The 23,703-nt window shown below is 40.8% G+C and overlaps 1 protein-coding gene across 17 annotated transcripts in view; it reads left to right on the top strand.

The window, feature by feature from the left end:
- Epb41 (erythrocyte membrane protein band 4.1) overlaps window positions 1-23,703 on the top strand; it is a 161,321-nt gene that overhangs the window by 63,944 nt on the left and 73,674 nt on the right. For 12 of the 17 annotated variants that reach the window (XM_031378894.1, XM_031378882.1, XM_031378881.1 and 9 more), the window contains exons 2-5: window positions 8,801-9,264; window positions 13,104-13,313; window positions 16,656-16,760; window positions 19,999-20,041. In XM_031378894.1, the coding sequence (XP_031234754.1) occupies window positions 8,801-9,264; window positions 13,104-13,313; window positions 16,656-16,760; window positions 19,999-20,041 (822 nt within the window). Of the gene's footprint in view, window positions 1-8,783; window positions 9,265-13,103; window positions 13,314-16,655; window positions 16,761-19,998; window positions 20,042-23,703 lie in introns of all 17 variants that reach the window. The other 5 variants (XM_031378888.1, XM_031378887.1, XM_031378886.1 and 2 more) reach the window with 1 other exon arrangement.

Here is a 23,703-nt window from a genome sequence, read left to right as displayed (position 1 = left end):
TTTTTTGGAACTAAATTTAGGACCTCTGCTCGCTTTTATTAACCCTGCTTGCTCTTGTTGGCCCTATTCGCTCTGGTCGGCTTGGTCACTCGGTCCCTGCTTGCTCTAGCCCAAAGATTTATTTATTATTATACATAAGTACACTGTTGCTGTCTTCAGAGTCGCCAGAAGAGGGTGTCAGATCTCATTATGGGTGGTTGTGAGCCACCATGTGGTTGCTGGGATTTGAACTCAGGACCTTCAGAAGAGCAGTCAGTGCTCTTACCGGCTGAGCCATCTTGCCAGCCCCCAAATAAGTCTTCTTAAAGACTCAAAATAAGGAGGAGAGAGAGGAAGGATTGCTTTTTTTATTTTGAAAACCACATTGGGTCTCTTATTTCTCTATAAGTGATCTTTTGTGTACTTGAATATAAAGCAAAGACACTTTCCTATGGTTTGGGGAGAATTGATTTTACTGGGAAACAAGCTGTTTTCTAGCATATCCTTAAAACTTTAATGTTTGACCTTTTGTTGTTGGTGTTTTGGGGTTTTTTGTATTTTTTTTCTGTCTGAAAGACTGTCCCAGGATTGCCTTTTCTGAGTAGAGAAAAAGGCCTTTATCTTTTTGGTTTTATTTTTTTTTCTCTTAATTCCCCCATCTTAGGGTTTTCATTGCTGTGAAGAGACACCATGACTGAGATAATTCTTATAATGGACACCATTTAATTGGGGCTGGCTTACAGGTTCTGAGGTTTAGTTTTTATCATCATGGTGAGAAGCATGGCAACATGAAGGCAGGCCTGGTGCTGGAAGAGCTTTGAGTTCTACATCTTCATCTGAATGCTGCTAGGAGACAAGTGTCTCCAGAGTGTCTGAGAGGAGGGTCTCAAAGCCACAGTAACACACTTCCTCCAACATGGCCACGCCTACTAATAGTGCCGCTCCCTGGGCATATTTAAACCACTCCTAATGCAGCTGGTAACTGACTACAATGTAACCTTTTGAAAATAACCCATTTGTGTTACTATAGCATTCCCTTTCTATTTGTAAATGTTAGCTCTGGAAAAGAATCTTGAGTTTAGTCAATGTAAGTAAGGTCTTTTCTCTGGCCTCCATTGACAGTGGACATTCATCTTCTGACTAATGTTTTTGGTCATAATCCAGTCTCCATGTCTGCTAGTTTCAAATCAACCAACTCTGAAAATTGGAAAAAAACTTACCCATGCTAATTTTTTCCCTTATTCCTGGTATCTAAATGATATAGCAGAGCAACTGTTAGCATTCACATCATGTGAGGTACTGAAACCTAACTAGAGGTCATTTAAAGCATGTAGGAGGGCTGCTGAGATGGGTCAGTGTGTAAAAGCGCTTGCCTTGCAAGCCTGACACCCGAGTTCCATCCCCAGAACCCACAGTGGAAGGGGAGAACCAACTCCTCAAAGCTGTCCTCTAACTTTCACCCACATACATTCTGTGGCACAGGCCTCTGTCTCGTCTGTTGTCTGCCTCTCACACATATGCACACACTAAATGTGATAATATAAAAATTAGGTGGGTGTGTGTAGTTAAATACTATGCTGTTTTGAATGAGAGATTTGAGCGTCTGTGGATTTTGGTATCCTTGGGGATCCTAGATCCAGTCCTCTGTGGCTAACAAAGGATGACTTTAATAAGCTGAGTTCCTATACAGACCATATAATTAATTATTAAATGTCTTTGAGTATTAGGAATTCTTTTTGTTTGTTTGTTTTTTTTGTTTTTTTGAGACAGGGTTTCTCTGTGTAGCCCTGGCTGTCCTGGAACTCACTCTGTAGACCAGGCTGGCCTGGAAGTCAGAAATCCACCTGCCTCTGCCTCCCAAGTGCTGGGATTAAAGGCATGCGCCACCATTGCCTGGCTTCATTTTTGGTTTTTATGTAAATGAAACTGTTTATAATTTCCAGGGACTATGAATTCTTCCTGTAGGAATCACCTTGTGTCAACTTTAAATTACATGATTTTGTCTTTTCTTTGACAAATGCATTCTCTTTGAACTACCAGAACAGAATGGAAGTCACAATGTAATTGCTGTGAACTGAGGGATTATCTCCAGAGAATTCTGGCAGAGAGGGAGAGTGAAGTCCAGTCTCACTCCTGTAGCCTTCTAGTTATGATGTACCTGTAACATTGTAACATCCTCAAAATACACAGTGAATTCATTGTCACATGAGAGCTCTGACTCTTCAGCCTTAGAAATGCAGCTTTCGATCTCTATTAGAAATACAGCTTATGATCTCTAACATCTTATAATTCTATTTCTCAGCCAGGCAGTGGTGACAGGTAGAGAGATTTCTGTGAGTTCAAGGCCAACCTAGTATACAGAGTGAGTTCCAGGATAGCCAGGGCTGTACAAAGAAACCCTGTGTTAAAAAACAAAACAAAACAAGAATTGTATTTTTCTTGTGGAATGTTCAGTCAAGCCCTTAAATCTTTTTTCTTGTGAACTGTTGTCATACTGGAAATTGGTGAGGTGGGCGAAAGCCAGGTCCTTTAAGGGGCTGTAGATTGATCTAGAAGTGTAGATTTGACAGTCATGATGACAGTGGAGCTGAGCCACTCTGTGTCCCAAGTGAATGATCTGGAGAGGACAAAGGGAACACTATGGACAGCACTTATGTCCATGATTTGATTAAGTGACTTACTGAACTAGGAAGGGTAGAATTGAGCTGATCTCCATTGTGTTTTTAAATGGGTGTAAGATACCACTCTTCTAGTTGGTTCCATTTGTTTTGTGTTTGGCTTCAGATAGGCTACTTTTACTAAGTAGTCCAAGCTGAACTTGAACTCATGGTCTTCCTGCCTCAATTTCCCTAGTGCTGGGATTATGAACCTGTACCACTGTGCTCAGTGGGCTGTGTCTTACTAAGTCATTTATCAGAGTGGACCAATGTTATAGAATGCATTTAGGGTTAGACCCACAAGTGCTTGTGCTAAGGAATAGCACAGAAATTCGAATAAGCCAGGGAGACTAGGGTAACAGTTACTCTGAAGGCTGATTTCAGCTTCACTTATTGTCTACCCAGTATAAGTTTCAGCTTCCCTAGGGATTCCCATTGTGGCTGTGCACTGATAACCTGAATTTACCCGACTTTGTGGAGTTTCTCTCTGTCTCCACTTTTTATTCACTTCCTATTTAGAAACCCTTCAGTGACTCATCTGCTTTCAGAACAAATGATTTAGTAATCAAGTCTTTCTAAACTGTCATCTCCTTGCCTCCATGTTCCATCTTCAAGTAGACCTCATAGGAAGAGAAATTTGTACATGTGTGGAGCTTCAAACTGAAGGTGCTAGAAATAATGCTAGTTAACTGTTCCAACAATCAGGGTTCTTTAACAGCCAGGTTTATTATTACAGACATTTTTACCCTGAGAATTAAAATAGAATTATCACTCCATTGTTTATTAAAATTTTTATTAAAGTACATGTTGATACTGTATTGCTTTCTTTAACCTCTGAAGAGGCTGTTTATGTGGGAAATATTCATGTATACAGAATGGTTATAAGATAATGTACTAAACAAAAATAATGTGTGCCATCAAGTAGATATTTAATAGATGCTCGATGCTATTTCAATTGTAATCTAATTTTAAAGGAATGCTCTATTCTAACTGCACTACCTCCTACTTCTCCTCATGATCTGATTCTAGTCAGTCTGGGATGCTTGCTGGTTCCTAAGAGCCTGTAATGTTCTTACTAATGCTAATTCCGCTGCCTGGAATTCCATTTGCTCATGAGCCTCAAGTTTCTTTTTGTTGACATCTGTATTCATCCTTAATTTAAAAGCCATCCTTTTCAGGAGCTTTTCCCAGTTGCTCTAGTTGAATGCTTTTTGAGTGTTTTCTATTACTTTATGTAAGTCCTTATTTCACCTAGAACACCCTGTCAGATGAAATAGTAGGTTTTCCTTTTTTAGTTTTAGCTATCTATGGATTTCTTCTCTACTTAAGATTTGTGTATTAGAGACCTAAGCCAAAACCTTAGACCTGGTTAGCACTCAGTAAACATGAATATAGGTACTCTGTGAGCCAATTTGAAGAGTAAAATGGATAATTATATCATTAGACTTTATTCTTAAATGTGGATAGCAAGGGAAGTTTTTATAACGCTACCAAATTGTACTGCTCTCATTAAGTTTTCCACCTAAAAAGCTTTAATGGAACACCAACTCTGTTAATTTAAGAAAGATTTAAAGAAAAATAAAAAGAAAGACCTCATTGGACCTTCTCAATCGGCTTAGTATGGGACCTTTAAAGATCTGATTTGCCTCCAGATAGCAGATGCACACTGTTAGGACAGATGTATCTCTGATTCCAAATGCGTCCAGTTCTCAGGGCTTGGAGGATTAAGACTGACTCTGAATGGGAGTGCATCTCTTTGTCTTCAGTGTTGTGCTGATTTTTTTTTTCTTTACAACAATCAAAAGACCTCTTTGTGACATTAAGTAAATAGATACTTTCCTTTGGGCTTTGTACTAGGTTGAGAATAGCATCATTCAGCAGTGAGCATCTGTCTGTAGTGGGTGTCCTGGTTCCGCACTAGGCTTTGTATCTTCCTCTGTGGATCCACGCTGTCATCGGTAACTTGAGGAATTTGATTGCATGCACCACTGACTTGCCAGGACACATTTGAGCTACTCAAAATAATAATTATTTATTGAATTGGTGACATGCACTGGTAGTTCCAGTCTTCAAGCAGTAGAGGCAGGAGGATCAGGAGTTCAAGGTCAGCCTTGGCTACATAGGCAGTTTGAAGTTGGTTAGCATGGGCTATAAGAGACTGTTTCAAAAAGCTAAAACCAATTATTTGTTTATTTTTTGTTTTGTTTTTTGTTTTTCTGAGACAGGGTTTCTCTGTGTAGCTTTGACTGTCCTGGAACCCTCTCTGTAGACCAGGCTGTCCTGGAACCCTCTCTGTAGACCAGGCTGTCCTGGAACCCTCTCTATAGACCAGGCTGGCCAGTCTCAAGTTTGGGATTGTTGAGATTAAAGGTGTATGCCTTCATGCCGTAATTTTTTTTTTCAAATGTTCAAATTCGTGGTAAAGTATATTGATTCTTTTGTTTTTATTTTATAATTTTATGTGTATCTCAATCATTGTGTTCTAACCGTGGCTGAGATTTTATGAAAGGAGATATCCAGAGTGCTGAATCCGGGCAAGTGCCATGTCTGCATGGGAAGTGTGGCCCTGGCACACTTCGGCGGGTAGCTGAATTCTAAGGTCTGATTTTGAGTCCCAAAGGATGCTAGTGGTTCCACCTGCACACTTTATACCGTGGGCCTTTGTGTGCTTCTTGCATGAATTTGGCAAGCATTTGTTGAGTAAAGGTTTTCTCAGTGTTCATGTTCCATTTTCTGAAAGCGGCTCTTTGCTGCTTAGAAGATGCGTCTGTCTTTAAAACTAAAACACAAGGATAAATACTGTCTGTCTACTAAAGCTGCGTGCTCAAGACTGTCAGACACGACGTTATTGTCTTGCTGAAACTTTCAGGGCAGATTTTGAAGTCTTTATGGGAGAAGCTGGTGTAAAATCTTCCATGTTGGGAAATGTTAGTGCAGAGATGACTTCTGTTCCCTTCTGGTGGAGCGGATGTCTAGCTGTGTGTGCAGTCCATGGACGTCATGTGCCGTCCTCAGCGTCCCTTGCTTAGTTTTTATGAAGGGAGTCTTGCGGTGCCCTTGTTATTTCTGTCTAGCAACAGAGGTTTCACATCTGGGTTTTCTTCTTGTGTTCTTTAATTGCTTTGGGGTTTAATGAAAGGTAATTTCAGACATGTGTTTTCTACTCCTGATACGAAGGTGGCGACCATTTTATTTCTCTTGAGTACAAGTATACCTCCGGAGCAAAAAATTAGATCAGGTTGTGGTTGGTGCAGTATTTACAGAGACCATAGCTGTATTATATTTGCAGAGTTGTTTCAATGAAGTTAGAAGTTGTACTTTAAATATCATTTTAAAAAAATACTTTTAATATTTGAAACTAGATTAGAGGTATAAGGGCTTTCCTTTTATTACTATGCCTTCATTTATTTTGATACTATTTGTAATGGCTTGCAACCGACTAGCACTATTGATGTGGGCAGGCCTCGTCCTAGCAAAATAATGAACCAGTCTTGACCCAGTCTAGAACCCTGTGGGACAGGGTAGTTCTCGAATTGAAGTGTCCTCAATTACAAGATCCGATGATACCTCCCGCCCCCACTGTGGGGTTATTGAAAGGTTTGGTTGAGGTAATGTAACTGACATGGGGCTTGACAGGAGAAACAGTGCCCAGTGCAAGGGTTAGGGGCTTCCCACTTCCATTGCTCTGTTCCCGGTGTTTGTGGTTGTTCTGGGAGTGCCTCCTGCTTTAGGAAGACTTATGCTGCACATCATTGTATCAGAGTTGAATCCAGAGTAGACTTCTCTGGGATAGAGACCTTGTTTGTTTTATTTACTGTGACATCATTGGCACTAAGCCTTGGACCTGTGCTAAATGCTTGATAAGTATTTGATGGATGAATAAGTTTGCTTGAATAAATTTAGAGGGTGCCTTTGATGTTTATAGATATCAAATGAACTCAGGTGAAATTAAATCATTAAAATATATATTTGGTCATTGAGTTGGCCCAGTGGATAAAGTCACCTGTTGTCAAGCCTGACCTGAGTTTAATCCTGAGAATCCATAAAGTGAAAGGAGAGAACTGGTCCCCACAAGTTGCCTTCTGACTTTCACATGTAATCCTAATAAAACAAAAAAACAAACTGGGCATAGTGGTGCACATGTTAAATCCCAGCACTGAGGAGGCAGAGTCAGGTGGATCTCTGAGTTTGAAGCCAGCCTGGTCTACAGAGTGAGTTTCAGGACAGCCAGGGCTATATAATGAGACCCTATCTCTAATAAAAACAACAAAATAAAACAAAATAGAAAAAAAAAAACCAAACTTTTATTAAGGGGCTGGGGAGATGGGTCTGTCAGAAAGGTGCCTGTTACCTGTAAGCATGAGGATCTGAGTTTAGATGGTCAGCACCCATGGAAAACTGCTGAGCTCGGTGTCACCTGTCACTGATGTAGTCCGCATCACTGAGGAAGCAGACTGATCCCTGGAACTCACTGAACAGTCAAATCAGTGAATTCCAGGTCCAGTGAGAAACCCTGTCTCACAACCATAAAGGAGAGAGTAATTGAGGAAGACACCCAACATTGACCTCTGTCCCCCCACGCACGTACACACTTATACACATATACCACACACAAACGCTTAATATTAGTTATGTGCAGGGTCTGTTCTAGGCATTGGGTGTGCGGTGGTGAAAAAGACTCACAGGCTGGACAGCTGGCTCTGCAGTTAGGAGTACTTCCTCTGTGCAGAGCAAAGAAAGTTTGATTCCCAGCACCCGCACTGCCTGTAACTCCAGCCCCAGGAGATCAGACACCCTCCCTGACCTCCTCAGCACACGCAGACACACACACACACACACACACACACACACACACACACACACACACACACACACGAGATTAAAAAGAAAATGAATCTCTTAAAAAAGACTCAAGATCTTATGTCATAAGACCTTGTGTTTAAATTGAGGAGGGTTTGCCCAGGTCTGCAGTGTTGTAGACTGTAGATGCTGAGAGGGCATCTGTGGGCGCAGGGCCACCACTTCAGTGGGTGCTGGGGAGGCCTCTCTAAGGGACGTGTCGTCTGAACGGGAACGGCAGTGACGATGCCTTTGACTCTCATCCTGGGGCTTGAGGAATAGTGCTGGAACCTTGACATCAAGCTTCATATATGTGAGGTTTGCAGCCTGCCCTCTCCGCTCACGTAAGACATGACGTAAATCAACATTGGTTTTCTAAAATGTTCTCTATAGCATTTCCCTGGTTTCCTCTCCTAGCATAATGGTTGCACTTCCTTCTTCCAAAAATGCTGAGCTTTCAAAAGCTTATTTCTCAGAAGAAAGATTCTTTTGAAGAGCTTAAAATGGGATGCCTCTGAATGAGGCTGTATTTTGGTATTACGTCATGAAAACTGAGGACATCTTTTGTGCGGTTAGTTTGACTGTATACTTGTCCTTGCTGTTGTCAACTCTGATAGCAAATGATCAGAATCTTTTGTTTGTTCTTCCTAATGGAAAAGTCTTCACCCTAAGAAGTACGACGAAGGAAAGCAAAAGAGATTCATAGAACTCTTAAATGTAATCGTCTCTAGGGATGGAATTCCTGCAAACCTTGCAGTTTTGACTGACACCCTGAAAGAACAGTGCCCAGATGCCTTGTCTTAGGGAGCATGAAGGCGTATTTGCTATGTACAGTTCTGAACCTTTAATTATGGTGGATTTCATGACATGGCCTTGGTAGATACTGTTTTTTTTTTTAATTTATTTTATTTATAAGAGTACACAGTAGCTGTCTTTAGACACACCAGAAGAGGGCACCATACCCCATTACAGATGGCTGTGAGCCATCATGTGGTTGCTGGGAATTGAACTCAGGACCTCTGGAAGAGCAGCCACTGCTCTTAACCGCTGAGCCATCTCTCCAGTCCTAGATATTGTTTTAAGCTAGTCTCTCAATGTGCATATCTTTCATGACTTAAGGCATTGATAATTTATTCAGGATGTGTAGATAAAAAAATTTTTTGTGCCTTAATGCAAGATCTTCTGTTTAATGGATTGGAATTCTGTTGGTGATTAAATCCAAATCTATTAGCTTTCTGAGGTTTAGGGGTTTGCTTGCAGCAATGTGTTTTGCTTATACTAGTTCCCGTTTCTTCTTCCTTTTAATAGGGACATCATGACGACAGAGAAGAGTCTAGTGGCGGAAGCTGAGAATTCTCAGCACCAGCAACAGAAGGAAGAAGGTGAGGGAGCTGCAAACTCAGGCCAACAAGAAACTCAGCTGGAGGAGGCTTCCCAAGGGGCCACAGCTGAGGGCAGTAATCAGGGTGAACAAAAGCTGAAAGCGTCCAATGGGGACACTCCAACACATGAAGACTTGACCAAGAACAAGGAACGGACATCAGAAAGCAGAGGCCTATCACGACTGCTCTCCTCATTCCTCAAAAGGCCAAAGTCGCAGGTCTCTGAAGAAGAAGGCAGAGAAGTAGAGTCAGAGAAAGAGAAAGGCGAAGGAGGTCAGAAGGAGATAGAACTTGGAACTAGCCTTGATGAAGACATCATTTTAAAGGCCCCCATTGCGGCTCCTGAACCTGAGCTCAAAACAGACCCATCTCTGGATCTTCACTCACTAAGCAGTGTAGATACACAGGTGAGGCATGTAACTGGGGGAGAAGATAATGAAGGCACATTATATGCTGTACTTTTCATAGAAGAATATTTGGTTTTGTTTCTTATGAACCAGTTGACTTAGGCATTGATAAAGATAAATAGCATGAAGAGTTTCTTCTCTAAAAAAATTAATGTCATCAGTTGAAACCTGACTTAAAAACATATACCTTGTAAGTCAGAAAAATAAGAGAAAACTATCAAATGAGTGTTTTCAGTCCATATATCATCTTACTGCAACAGTGGAACAAATTTGAGTTTTATTGAGAGAGCAAGAGAGGAGTGAGGTAGTTTAGAGTTCATTTGGTGGAATTAGGGACAGAAGAGTTATCAGCCAGTGTGGCCCTTCAATGAAAATCTTCATTAATAGTCGGGCAGTGGTGGCCCATGCCTTGAATCCCAGCACTTGGGAGGCAGAGGCAGGCGGATTTCTGAGTTTGAGGCCAGCCTGGTCTACAAAGTGAGTTTCAGGACAGCCAGGGCTACACAGAGAAACCCTGTCTCAAAAAACCTAAATAAATAAATAAATAAATAAATAAATAAATAAATAAATACCAAAAACAAAGTTAATGGTATTTAGGGGGCTGGCGAGATGGCTCAGCAGGTAAGAGCACTGACTGTTCTTCCTAATATCCTGGTTTGGATCCCAGCAACCACATGGTGGTTCACAACCACCCATAATGAGATTGGACACCCTCTTATGGTGCGTCTGAAGACAGCTACAGTGTACTTATGTATACTAATAAATAAATCTTTTTTAAAAAAAACTTCATTAATTCACGTGATGGATTTGGGCCATACCAGGGTGATAGATATGAACCATGCCTGCCTTATTAACCTGTAGGGAGCATTATTGCGAGATGTAGATAACAATGTTAATTCTATTCCTTGTGTAATAGTTTTAATTTTTTATTACATTTATCTATTTCTGTGTGTACATGCATGTGCATGCATCACTGTGTACACGTGGAAACCAGAGCACCACTTTGGGGAGTCAATTCTCTTTTTCCCACCATGTGGCCTTCAGGAATCAAGCTCAGGTAACCAGGCTGGGCAGCAAGTGCTGTTACCTGATGAACCATCTCATCTGCTCCTTCTGTAGTATTTATTCATACTGGGCTTTAACTTTGTCACAGTGTAATTAAACATAAGTTGTTCCTTTGTCCAAACCACATGTGAAAGCAGTAGTAGTGTAACTCGACCTGTTTTCTAGGAATCTTGTTCTTCCCAGCCTTAGTGTGTACAAAATTTTACTTCCGGAGCTTCGAATATTATCTGGAGTATTAAAGTTTAAGTCCTGTGTGTGCTTCAGTGAAAGGCCTAAAGTTTGGGGTATATAGTTTCATTAGACTTCTAAAACTATTAAATGTATTTCCAGAAATATTACTTGTATATTCAGAGTGCCAAAGACCGACTTTAGGATGAAATCATAATAGGCACTGACCATTAGTAAAACAATATTAAAACAAGGTCCAGGGTTGTGTAGATAGCTCAGGGGGTGAAAGGCTTTCTGCATTAGTCTGGTGACCTGATTCAAATCCCTAAAGCCCTCTTAAGAAGCTCAGTGTGGTAGAACAAACCTGTAATCCCAGCATTCCTCTGGCAGGATGCAAAGTGGAGACAGGAGACTCACCTGGAAGCTTGTGGGACAGTAAGCTTAGAGTGAACAGCAGCATTGGGAGAAACATCCAAGACCCTGCCTCTGAGGTAGATACCAAGAGTCAGCTCCTAAAAGTTGTCCTCTGACTTACACGTGTGTGCGCTTACACATATGCATGACCACGCACACACACGCACGCACACGCATGCACACACACACACAGGAAAAAAGATTCACTATGTAATAGTTATGAATGAGATCTATAAGTCCCTAAGTTAGGGACCGCATAGAAACCACAGAAAAGTGATAGGCCTCATGCTTGCATGACAAGCATTCCCAGTTTCGTCTATTAGGCTTGTTTGTTTGCTATTATTTGTCTGTCTGTTTATTTATCTATCTATCTATCTATCTACCTACCTACCTACCTACCTACCTACCTACCTACCTACCTACTTACCTATCTATCTATCTATCTATCTATCTATCTGTTTTTTGAGAAAAGGTCTTGCAGTGTAGGCCTGGGTAGCCTAGAAACTAGCTCTGTAGACCAGGCTGGCCTCTAACTCACAGAGATCTACCTGTCTCTGCCTCCTGAGGGCTGGAGATTAAAGGTGTGCACCCCCAGCACTCATCTATTAGTTTTAAATGCTTGTTTGTTCATTTATTCATTCATTCATTCACCATCCATCTATCCACCCATCCATCCATCCATCCACTCATTCAAACATAACTATTGAAAACCTACTATGTACACCAGGTTCTAGGATAGGAGGTATCTTGAGAAGTTACGCTCTGTAAGTATGGGCTCAGAGGGTGGAGTGTTTGCTGCGGCAAGCCTGATACCCACCCACATGAAGGTGGGAGGAGCAACAGACTGCTTGTTGATATAAGAAACAGTCCAATGGGTGGGGACAAATTCGATAGCTCCTGAAGGCCTCTCTGAGGCTGTGTGTGAGATGGTAGTGGAGGCTATTTCAAGCCTGTTAGCTATTCCTGAATCTAGTACAGTAGGCAAGCAATTCAGTCTTTTCCTTTTCATATGTAAATTTCAGTCATGTATTGTTTTGGAAGAAAAAAAATCATAGAATTTAATTAAAACTCTCCATAGATTTATTGTGTTGAAAGTAAGAAAATAGGGCTGGTGAGATGGCTCAGCAGGTAAGAGCACTGACTGCTCTTCTGAAGGTCCTGAGTTCAAATCCCAGCAACCACATGGTGGCTCACAACCACCCATAATGAGATCTGATGCTCTCTTCTGGTGTGTGTGAAGACAGCTACAGTATACTTACTTATAATAATAAATAAATCTTTAAAAAAAAAAAGAAAGTAAGAAAATAGTCCAGCGTGACCCCTAACCCCAGCACTTAATAGACAGAAGCAAGAGAAATACAAGTTTGAGGCTAGTTAACTATCTTTTAAAAACCAAAACAACTACAAAAAGTCAGTAAGAAAACATGGGTCAAAATATTCTCTGACTTTTGGGATTAGAGAGATGGCTCAGTGGTTAAGAGCACTGGTAGTTTTTCCAGAGGTCCTGAGTTCAATTCCCAGCAACCACATAGTGGCTCACAACCATCTGTAATGAGATCGGATGTCCTGTTCTGGTGTGTCTGAAGACAGCTACAGTGTACTCACATAACTAAATATATATTTTCTGGCTTTCCTGTGTCGCATAGGGACTTAATGGTTGCCAAAGGAGGCCAGCCTCAGTCTTCCTCTCCCTCCCTTCAGCCTTGTTTGGCTGCTCCAAGGCAGAGAGGCATTAAGGTGCAGTCACACGTTTTAGCCTGCCACCTTCATTTGCTTAGTGCAGATATGTACAAGATACATAGGCCTCAGGGACTTTTAGCTGTTTATAAAATGTAAAGCATGTAACAAATCATTTTATCTTCAGTTCACAAAGTGACCTTGCTAAAGCTGATGATCATAGAATAGAGACAGCAAAAATTTGAGAAGTAGATTGGTGTCCCACTGTCATTTACTGATTTGATAGGATTGTACCTGAAAAAAAAATTAAGAATAGTAACGTTGAACATCTTTAGGGAAATCATAATACCTTTTAGAAAAATATGATATAGTTAATATAATTCAAATTGTTTTTGCTTTAATTTTTTTTTCTATTCATATCTTTATAGTAGAGGTACTATATTATTTACTATAGGTAGGAGTGTGTGACTTATTTGTGAGTACCTTTTCAATGACTTGGTGTCATGAATGTGTAGCCAGCTCAGGAAGAACACAGAGAGGACCCAGATTCTGAAACGAAGGAAGGAGAAGGGATTGAAGAGTGCTCTGGAACAGAGGTGAAAGAGGACCCAGAGTTGAAAGCAGAAGGAGAACCCGAAGCCTCCCAGAAGCCGGTCAGAAGACACAGAAACATGCACTGCAAGGTCTCCCTGTTGGATGACACAGTCTACGAATGTGTAGTGGAGGTAAGTTGTCTTAGTCCCAGAGGTCAGAGCACTCACAGTGGCTTCCTGTGCTATAGACAAGGCCAACCCGAGGACATTCTGTGGGTGGAAATGATGTTGACCGTGGCTTTCTAGAAATGAAGGGACAGGAAAATTGTGAGTCTTATTTTTTTCCTCCTTTAATCTGTCAAGATCTTAGGACTTAAAATCATTATGTTTTTCAAAAGATAATATGTATGTATGTATTATGTATGGTGCCTCTCTATGACCAGATTTTCCAAAATAGTCTGAATTTCCAGCTATCCTATAATTACGTTTGAAAAAGAAATTACTAGGAGATGTCTAGTGCAAAAGCCCAGCCATGCAGCTGAGAGTTCACATGCCCAGAACCCACACAACGCTGGCTGCATTAGCATCTGTAATCCCTGTCCTCTTGCAAGGAGGCGAATGCAGAGACAGAAGAGTTCCATTAAGTTGGTGAGCAGATAGCCTGGTATAGGAAGTGGTGATTCCCTCTTTCAAATAAGTTACAAGGCAAGGGACTGATACCTGGCTCACATGCATGCTGTGAAGCTCACACATTCACATACATGTGTTATGTGTACATACATAAACATACACAGAGAGAGAGAGACAGAGGCAGAGAGAGAGAGAGAGAGAGAGAGAGAGAGAGAGAGAGAGAGAGAGAGAGAGAGAGAGAGAGAGAGAGAGAGACAGAGAGACAGAGAGAGAGACAGAAAGGTTTCATGGCTGGAGAGATGGCTTAGAGCATTTGCTGCCCCTCACAGAGAACTGAGTTTAGTTCCTCGTACCCACATGATGGCCTACAACTGCCTATGTTCCAGGGGATTGGACATCCACTTACAGCCTCCTCAGACACCTGCAAACAGGTGATGCACACAAATTCATGTGGACACACACGCGCACACACACACACACTCTCAGACTCTATTTCTAACATTCTGTTCCTCCAGATCTAAGCCTCAGTCATTCATTGTATCTGATATGTCTTTAGTCCCATAAGATAGAATATAGAAGTAAAAATTGTATCATGCTGGGTTTTTTTCCCATTGGAAAATATACATATATACATCCATTTCTTAAAATCTCTAATTTTTATGAAAGAATTAGTAATTGAGTCAGGATTGAGTAAGTGTCAGTTATTTAGCTTCTTCTTTGTCTCTTTAGGACAAAAACATCTGTTGACTGTTGTTTTAACTAGAATGCTAGTTGCCGGTTATGCTGTGTTTGCTGTATGCACAATTATTTCAAGTACTAATAGTTTTATGGATAAAATGTGTGATTCATGTGCTTGAACTTCATGATTACTGGGTCAAATTTTGTACATATGTAAATGTATCCAACCACAAGCATTCTAAAATATTATATATAGAATACATATTATCTTTAATTTTGTAATTGTGGTGTTGTTGAGATGGGAACTATAGCTCAGGCTGGTCTTCAAGTTGTTATGTAGCCTAGGATGGTCTTGAACTCCAAACTCCTGTCTCCTGCCTCTGTCACCAAGTGCAAGGATTCCAGACATGTGCTACTATGCCTGACTCAAATATGTTGTTTCTATGGCAAAAATATAAAGATTTGTTCTAAGATGGATAAATGGAGGTTATAAATTGCCAGAATTTTTCAACAAATGAGCCTTAGTAATAAGATAAGTTGACTCCTTCAAGTTGGATTTTAGATTTTGGATTTTTTAGAACTCCTGGATTTGGGAATTATGAATAAAGGGGTTAGGGAAATGTACTTGATTTCTCCAATTATTGACAGTCATTTAGGGTGAAATCAGAAAAAAAGGGGGAAGGAAATGATGCTATATAAATGAGTTAATACTGAATGAATGATTATGAAGATTACTAATAGTCATTTAAATTGATTAATTAAAAAGAGGCTATGTCAAGTGTATGTACTAAAAAGACCCATACAGCTAGGATATAGCTCAGTAATAGCATAGGTTCACGACACATACAAGGATCAACCCCCAAAACAGGAAAAAAAGATATACGATTTTTGAAGTATTTTTGTATAAATTTCTCAGAAGACATTAACATGTTTCTGGTGTGTTTGTTTTTTAGTAAACTGGTATTAAAATTCTTATTTCACAGCTGAGCAAGCTGTTAATTGAAATGACACAGTTGATTAGCTCATAGAGGAGCCAGTTTGTTTTAACTTTAATTCATGGCCTGTAAATTAGGACATTCATTCTTCCTTTTAGGCAAGAGTCTAAGTGCCCAACTTTAGAAGTGGTTTGAATTTGTAAGTAAATGATTCATAACACTATTGAGTAGCTACTGTAACCACCAGTGTCTACAGGATGTCTATTTAGTTCTCAGAAAAAGATTGTAGAGAGTTCAGATATAAGTCATGATCACTGATTCTTATTGTGAAAATAATTTCTACAGCCACAGTTATCTATGTTGACAAGTTGAGCCAGTAATTTAGTTGATGAATGTTGTGGTAAATATTATTTGGGGGTTTCTACCCCACCTTAGATTATTTAGCTCCCAAATAAAAGACACAAAGCCTTTATATTTATAATAAGCCTTAAAAGCACCAGAGCAGGGCAGATAGAAGCCCTCTATGCCATTTTGTCAGTTTCCCTGTCAATAACCTTGAGGTATTGCTTGTCATATTCCACCTGAGCTGCTCCTACACCAACTGGCCAGCCCTCATGGCCATAAGCTCAAGATCCACCTATCTACACCTTGGTGACTTCTTCCTCCCCTCCTCCCTTTATCCCCCCCTCCCCCCCGCCCCAGTCCCCAAGCTTGGGAACTGAAGTCGCACCTACCTCTCTTTTGCCCAACTACAGGCTTTGGGATACAGAATTTAGCATTATGATACATAGCAACAGTCCAAACCTCTATGGATCATGGTAACTGGTTGTAACCCATTGCATAATTCATGAAACACTACACAAAAAATATTATGAGAGTGCATGGGGGCAGAGTAGAATGTGACTATGAGAATCTGAGTAAGTGAGTGTGCTTAGTTGGCTGTGGTTATGTGTGTCTGTAGTCCTAGCACCTAAGCTTCGCACACTGGAGGATCACATAGCGAGGGCCTCTGTTGACGGTGTGTGTGATGCTTGGGAGGAGATGGAGGAAGAGGGGAGATGGGGTTTTACTTAACATTGCCGCTGTTGCCAAAATGCTGTAATATGTTGCATTTATAAGCTGATATATCAAAGAAGAGGGATTTTATACATCGTGTTCTACTTAGACTGTGCAGCTCTCTGAGAATGTTACAAAAGGTAAAAAAGGAAATTGGAAAATCACACTTTTTGAACAATTTTGGTGATGAATAAAAGAATAAAGAACCTTAACTAGTCTTTGTGTGTCTTCACAGAAACATGCTAAGGGACAAGATTTGCTTAAGCGAGTATGCGAGCACCTCAACCTGTTGGAAGAAGACTACTTTGGTTTAGCCGTGTGGGACAGCACAACCTCTAAGGTATGGAGACTGCAGTGTAAGCTGCTGGAAATTCCCCTTCTCATGTTGGTGGCAGTGATTACACACCTGCCTCTCCAGGGCATCCATGCAGGTAGTGGATTCTTGTATTCTCAGATTTTCCTTCTAGAATTTACACACACACACACACACACACACACACACACAGAGAGAGAGAGAGAGAGAGAGAGAGACAGAGACAGAGACAGAGACAGAAGAGAGGGAGGGAGACAGTATTATTAATGAAGTGCTTTTTCTCTTCATCAAGAGAAACTGAAGTTCTGCAAGATTGTCCCATATCAAGGTTATACAGCTAATGACCAGTGGGGAAGGTTAAGACCCGGAGCCTTATCCCTCATACTTATTAGACCTCAGTATGTGTTCTCAGTGACAGATACTCTGACTAGAGTTGTACTTCCGATGACTGTCATTCCTTTATTTTAAGCCCCTCAGCGGCTCCCACTTGCCTAGAGCTTGATGTGGCCCGGGTTTCTCAGCACAGTGTTGTCTCCGTGTCCTGGCCCTTACTGTACTTTTAGTTGTACCTCTGTTTTCCATGATTACCTCTGTGCTCAAGCTGTGCTGAACTATGCACAGCAGCTGTTTTGTACTTCTGTACCTATCTAATTCCATTTCTTCTTTGTCTGACGGACCCCTGCATTTCAAGAATCAGACTTCCCAGATACATTTCCTAAAGTTCCTTCAGATCTGCGTTCCGAGATGCTCTGGGCTTCAGCACAGCACTGCAGCAGTCACACGCAGGGCAGGCAAATGCTTGCTCACCACTCATCTCTCATTAGTGATTGCTCCTTAAGTGGTTTTTTTTTTTTTTGGTTTTTCGAGACAGGGTTTCTCTGTATAGCTCTCTGGCTGTCTTGGAACTCAGGCTGGCCTCGAACTCAGAAATCCGCCTGCCTCTGCCTCCCAAGTGCTGGGATTAAAGGCGTGCGCCACCACCGCCCGGTGCTCATTAAGTGTTATTTTAGCCTTTATTTGTTTGTTTTTAAATTTTATGTGCATTGGTGTTTTGCCTGCATGTATGTATTTGTGAGGGTACCAGATCCCCTGAGCTACCATGTGGGTGTTGGGAATTAAACCTGGGTCCTCTGGAAGAGCAGCCAGTGTTCTTAACTGCTGAGCCATCTCTTCAGCCCTAGTCTTATCTTCATAACCACAATGCCACCCACAGGGGATCATTCCTCAAACATTTGTTGGCTTAATACAATACCAAGAATTGAATATTTTAAATTGAGCAAAGAAGTACATATACTGATTTTATTATTGCTGAAAGATTTTGTTTCTGCTTTTGATCTGTTTTTAACCTTGGCCTTTGATCTTGTTCAAAAAATTATAAATTATATTAAATTATAAATTGTATTAATTCATTTTGTGTGTGGGGTTGGGATCAGGGTCCGCAGGTGTATGGAGGTCAGAGGACCACGTTTGGGAGCTGGTGTTCTCCTTCTACCGCAGAGCTTGGGGATTAGACTCAGGCTGGTCGGTCGGCAGTGGGTGCTTTTACCTGCTTAGCCATCTCACCCCTAAGCAGTAACCGGTTCTGTAAGATAGCTTAGACTTTGAAGCTTCTCTGTGATTGACACAAATCTGGATTTGCCTTTTTCAGTGTCAGCTTGGTGGGGATTTTAGTCCCAGAGTCAGAATTGCTTATGGGATCTCTATAATGAAGAGCTGGAAAGTCTCTTAAAACAGTAGAGAATATGGAGCCCACCTGCTGTGGGTGCCACTAGTAAGCATTTTGGGGTGCATATAAGCCAAAGGTTTTCAGACATCCACCAGATTTAGCATTTGTGTTTAAATTTCCTTGCCTTTGACCAAATGAGAGGAAAAGAAAAGAACTCAGGTACTTCCTCTGTGACAGCGATGTCACAAGCATGTGCTTAATTTTTATGTGAGTGTGTATGTGCTGTGTATGAGTATATAATATGTACATGTGTGTGTGTGTGAGTATGTAATATGTATGTGTGTCTTTGAATGAGTGTGTGAGTGTGTAATATGTACATGTGTGTGTGAGTGTGAGTGTGTGTGGACTATTAAGCCTGGGAACCTTGCACATGTAAGCAGCATGTATTCTACCAACGGGTTTCATCCAAAATGTATGTATATCTTATAGTTTTAAACAGTTTAATATAGTTTAAAATCTAACATTGTAAATATGCTGAGTGTGGTGGTACATGCCTTAATTCCACCCCTTGGGAGACAGGCAGATAGATTTCTGTGAGTTCAAGGCTAACCTAGTTTACATACTGAGTTCTAGACCATCTAGTACTAATATAATGAGACCCTATCTCAAAACAAAACGTTCTAAATAATACTAGAAATTTAGCAGTTTTTGTCTTTTATCTCTCCTAGAGGCTTGTGAAGGGTTGTTAATAGTGAGGCTTTTTAAAGTGCCATTCTGTTGCAGGGGATATTGTAGGTTGAACAGACCTGCTCTATGATGTGTAGACTCTTTTTTTTTTTTTAAAGATTTATTTATTTATTATATGTAAGTACACTGTAGCTGTCTTCAGATGCACCAGAAGAGGGCATCAGATCTCATCACGGATGGTTGTGAGCCATCATGTGGTTGCTGGGATTTGAACTCATGACCTTCCAAGGAGTAGTCAGTGCTCTTCCCCGCTGAGCCATCTTACCAGCCCGATGTATAGACTCTTAAGTTGGGTGTAAGAACCAAGAAGGGAGAGATTAGGGGAGAGGGCAAGATATATTCATTCAGTAAACATTGACTGGGTAATGAACCATGCACCAGAGGCTGTGTTGACATAGAAACAAGACCAGAGGTTAGAGGAGAAAATAAGATGGGGAAGTTGTCCATTATCCCAGTTCTAGATCTTTACTGATCTTTCCCATCTACTATAAATAGCACTTGCTTATTTCACATTTGCTGTTTATAAGCAGACTTACATATATGAGCAGTTATGTGAGCAACTATGTGAGATAAATACTATGACAAAATTCACATTTTAGAGATGAAGGAGGTTAGGCAGAGAGGCTCTAGTTACTCAGCCAGGACATACTAGAGTGTGGATTCAAGCCAACCTCTGGTTTCCTTTTTTGCTGTGGAGAAACACTGTGCTTTGTAAAATTAACGCAAAGGCTTCCAGGGAACTACAGTCTCATCTGGAGGTGTTTTCTCCCGAGGTGGCCAGTGAGCTGCCTCCATGCTGAATTATCTGTGTGTCTGGAGCTCTGTGTGAACACCTTTTCTTCTTTTTTACAGACATGGCTGGATTCTGCCAAAGAAATAAAAAAGCAGGTCCGAGGTAAGTAGCCATGGCCCTTTGATAGTTCTCTCTCTAGTTGGGCCAGAGGATCTCCAGCCATCGCTGGCTGTGAGTCAGGCACCTGAGAGTCCTGGCTGTGGCAGTCTGCTTTGAAATAGAGATAAAGCTTTTCCCTGGAAGGAAAGGCCAATTCCAGAGTAGAAAAACAGAGCAGAGGTTGATGCTGTTGAGATGTGGGTCAGATTTTGACTTTAAAAAAAAAAAAAAAAAAAAAAAGCTCAGCAAACTTGGAACAGGTAGAATGGAGGAGAGTAACAGAAGGTTGGGAAATAACAAAGAAGAGAGAACGGTTGTGAGAGTCAGTCCCCAGAATGGCAGACATGGAGACGGCACCAGGAGTTGCTGTGGGGTCTTATTCCATTCAGCATTCTAGACTGTTGGATTCTTGTTGCTGTTTGTTTCTCAGTGTTAGGGATTGGACTCAGGGCCTCCATGTGAGCTACAACCACATTCCTGTGTGTTAGCTTTCTCCACGCTTTCCTCGATGTGCAGTAACTTCTTTTTGTAATTCCATTACAAAAACTGTGGTCTGTCTGGGAACCTCTGGGTTGTATGCTTTTCTGGGTGGAAATGAAACCTGGTGTGGCCCTGCACTTCTGTGTCTAGGCCGTGAGTCACCCTTGTCCAGTGTACCCACACTGTATACTGTGCATGCACACTTGTCACTTAGTAGCTGAGAGGTTATCAGATAGAGTAGCACTTCGTGGGAAGTAAACCTTCCTTCATTTAATAATGGCTGCAAAGTACAAGAGTCGGCATGTTGGCAATTTGTTTAGTCTGAAGAGAAGCTACCAAGTATGTCCTTTGGGTGAAAAGGTGTGTTTATAGAGTTCAATAGTATTAAGATTTCAGGTTTCCACAGACAGCCCCGGAGCACATGCCCTGAGATGAGGGAGGGTTATTTAAAGAAGGAAAAATGAAGGAAGCCTTGTTTGTCACTGGCTTTCTGGCAATGGGGCTTCTCTTATAGCTCGAATGTGCCCTATTGTGGCCTGCCCTGCTCAGACTGCTGTTCCAGAATGAAAAGTGTGTAGATTGGCGTTTCACAGCCGTAGACCCAACGGGCCCACTAAGATGGCTTGTCCTGGTTAAGGATAGCTAGCTATCACTTTAACTTCTTTAGTTTTGAAGAGACTTCCAGGAAATACAATGGTTGCTACTCATTCTGACTAGCAGATTTTAATTCTGTCACCCAAGCAGAATTGTCCACTTGTTCTGTGAAACATTTCTGTTATCATGAAATGTTTTTCTTTAGACCTTGTACACGACTGTTTTAGAGTGGTTTTTGTTTTGTTTTGTTTTGTTTTTGTTTTAGCATTCTTAAAATAGGAATAAGATAAAAACCTTTCTTTTGGACTGGCAATTTCTACATTATTATCCTCACTAATAAAAGCTTAAACTTATTAGTTTATAATTGCTATTTTTTTGTTACTATTATTTTGAGTCAGGTCTCACAAGCTATAAATCTACATAGCAAGATTCAATTAAAAATAATAATGATGAAACCCTCCTTTTGGGGGGAAATGCATGTTCCTAATGAAAGCTTTTCTAGTGAATCAAGTATACAATGTCAGGAAGTGATCTTTTTGTGTTAAAAGGTGTTTTCTTTTTTAACCTTTTCACCATATATTTGGTGTGTACTTGTGGGTAGTTTTATTTATTGCGAGTCTACATGTGTGTGTGCACATGTGCATGTATGAAGAGGTCAGAGAGTCAGTTTCCCCTTCTACCTGTACATGCATTCCAGGGGTCAAGTTTAGATAACCAGGCTTGTACAACAAGCACCTTCACCTGCTGAGCCATCTTTTTAGCACCCATGAAAAATGTAAGCATCATTAAATCTAATCAATTAAACTGGTATAATCTGAAGGTATTTCTAGGCAGATAGGAATTTTTCAAAATTTCATACATATCTGAAACTCTACATCCTGGGTTTCAGCTTCTTGAGGTCCTGTCTCAAAACAAACAAACTGAAGGCAATTATGTTATATGTGGTTTTACAATCCAATTTTAAAAATAAATGCTACAGGTAGACAGTGTGAAATTAGAAGTGCAGACAAAAATAGCACAAGTTGTATCCTCCTACCTGTCTTAGTCAGGCTGTCAGTTGTGTGTGTGAGCTGGCTTCTGTTTCTGGAGGCAACCATGGAAACTAATTTCTTGTCTTCCTTCTAGACAGGTCTGAGTGTATATAAACGCATATCATGGTTGTGCCTGCTTAAATATTCAGCTCTTCTTTTTATATAACACAGTATTGCCATATCTTTTGCCAGCCCCCCTCTTTCTTCCTTCCTTCTTTTTCTTCCTTCCTTTTTTTCTTTCTTTCTTTCTTTCTTTCTTTCTTTCTTTCTTTCTTTCTTTCTTTCTTCCTTTCTTCCTTTCTTTCTTTCTTCTTCCTTCTTTCCTTTCTTTCTTTATATCTATCCACTCATCCATCTGTTTCATTGATTTTTTTTTAAAGATCACATACACCATATATAAGCACTCATATGTCTGTGTGTTTTGAGTTAATCCTCTAAGTTATTAATTTCCTATTACATTCATGTTTACATTTGTGAATATATCTCTGTACTTGCTAAGTGTCTATAGATACGTTTTATTTATTTATGGTGTGTGTGTGTGTGTGTGTGTGTGTGTGTGTGTGTGTGTGTGTGAGATTGTGTATATGTACCCATGTATGGAGGACAGAGACCAACTTTGGGCCCCATCCTTGGGCACTGTCTATCTTGTTTTTTTAACTTCCTGAAGCTCACTGAGAGTACTAGGCTTGCTGGACAGTGAATGTTAGGGATCTGCTGTCTCTGGTGTCTCCCTGGCACTAGAATTACAAAAGCATGTCACCGTGCCCTGACTTTATTTTTACTGCGGATCTTTGGAACCAGGTTGAGGTTTTCACCCTTAAAAGGCAACTGCTTTAACAACTGAGCCATCTCCAATCCAGATTCTTAAAAGTAGGATAAAGTTTAGGATGGGTTACCTAGCATATGCCATAGACAAAACAAAACACCAAAGATTTAAATTGTAGTGGGAACTGGACAAAGTGTGAAGACTGTGTAACAAAACCCATATCCCTGTCCACCCAGAATTAACATGCATTAACATGTGTTAGTATGCATTCCCATTTTTGTTTAGACCACAGAGGTTGAGCTCTTTGGCTTTCTCTTCAGTTACATCTCTCTCTCTTTTTTTTAAGGATTTATTTATTATATGTAAGTACACTGTAGCTGTCCTCAGACACACTAGGAGAGGGCATCAGATCTCACTCTAGATGGTTGTGAGCCACCATGTGGTTACTGGGATTTGAACTCATGACCTCTGGAAGAGCAGTTGGTGCTCTTAACCACTGAGCCATCTCTCCAGCCCCAGTCACATCTCTTTCTATCTATGGAAGTCTGTTGTCCACTGAGGGGCACTCCTTCCAGCTTTGTTGTTATACTTTTTTCTTTTTTTAAATTCTAGCTCCCCTTTCTTTTTTAAATATTTATTTATTTATGTATTGTATATGAGTACACTGTAGGTGTCCTCAGACATACCAGAAGAGGGTATCAAATCCCATTACAGGTGCCGGGCGGTGGTGGCACACACCTTTAATCCCAGCACTCGGGAGGCAGAGGCAGGCGGATCTCTGAGTTTGAGGCCAG

This window comes from Mastomys coucha, unplaced genomic scaffold (genome assembly GCF_008632895.1).
Source record: "Mastomys coucha isolate ucsf_1 unplaced genomic scaffold, UCSF_Mcou_1 pScaffold18, whole genome shotgun sequence".
NCBI classification, from domain to species: domain Eukaryota; kingdom Metazoa; phylum Chordata; class Mammalia; order Rodentia; family Muridae; genus Mastomys; species Mastomys coucha.
The sequence above is the reverse complement of the archived record's forward strand: the minus strand, read 5'-3'. Positions and strand labels throughout refer to the sequence as shown.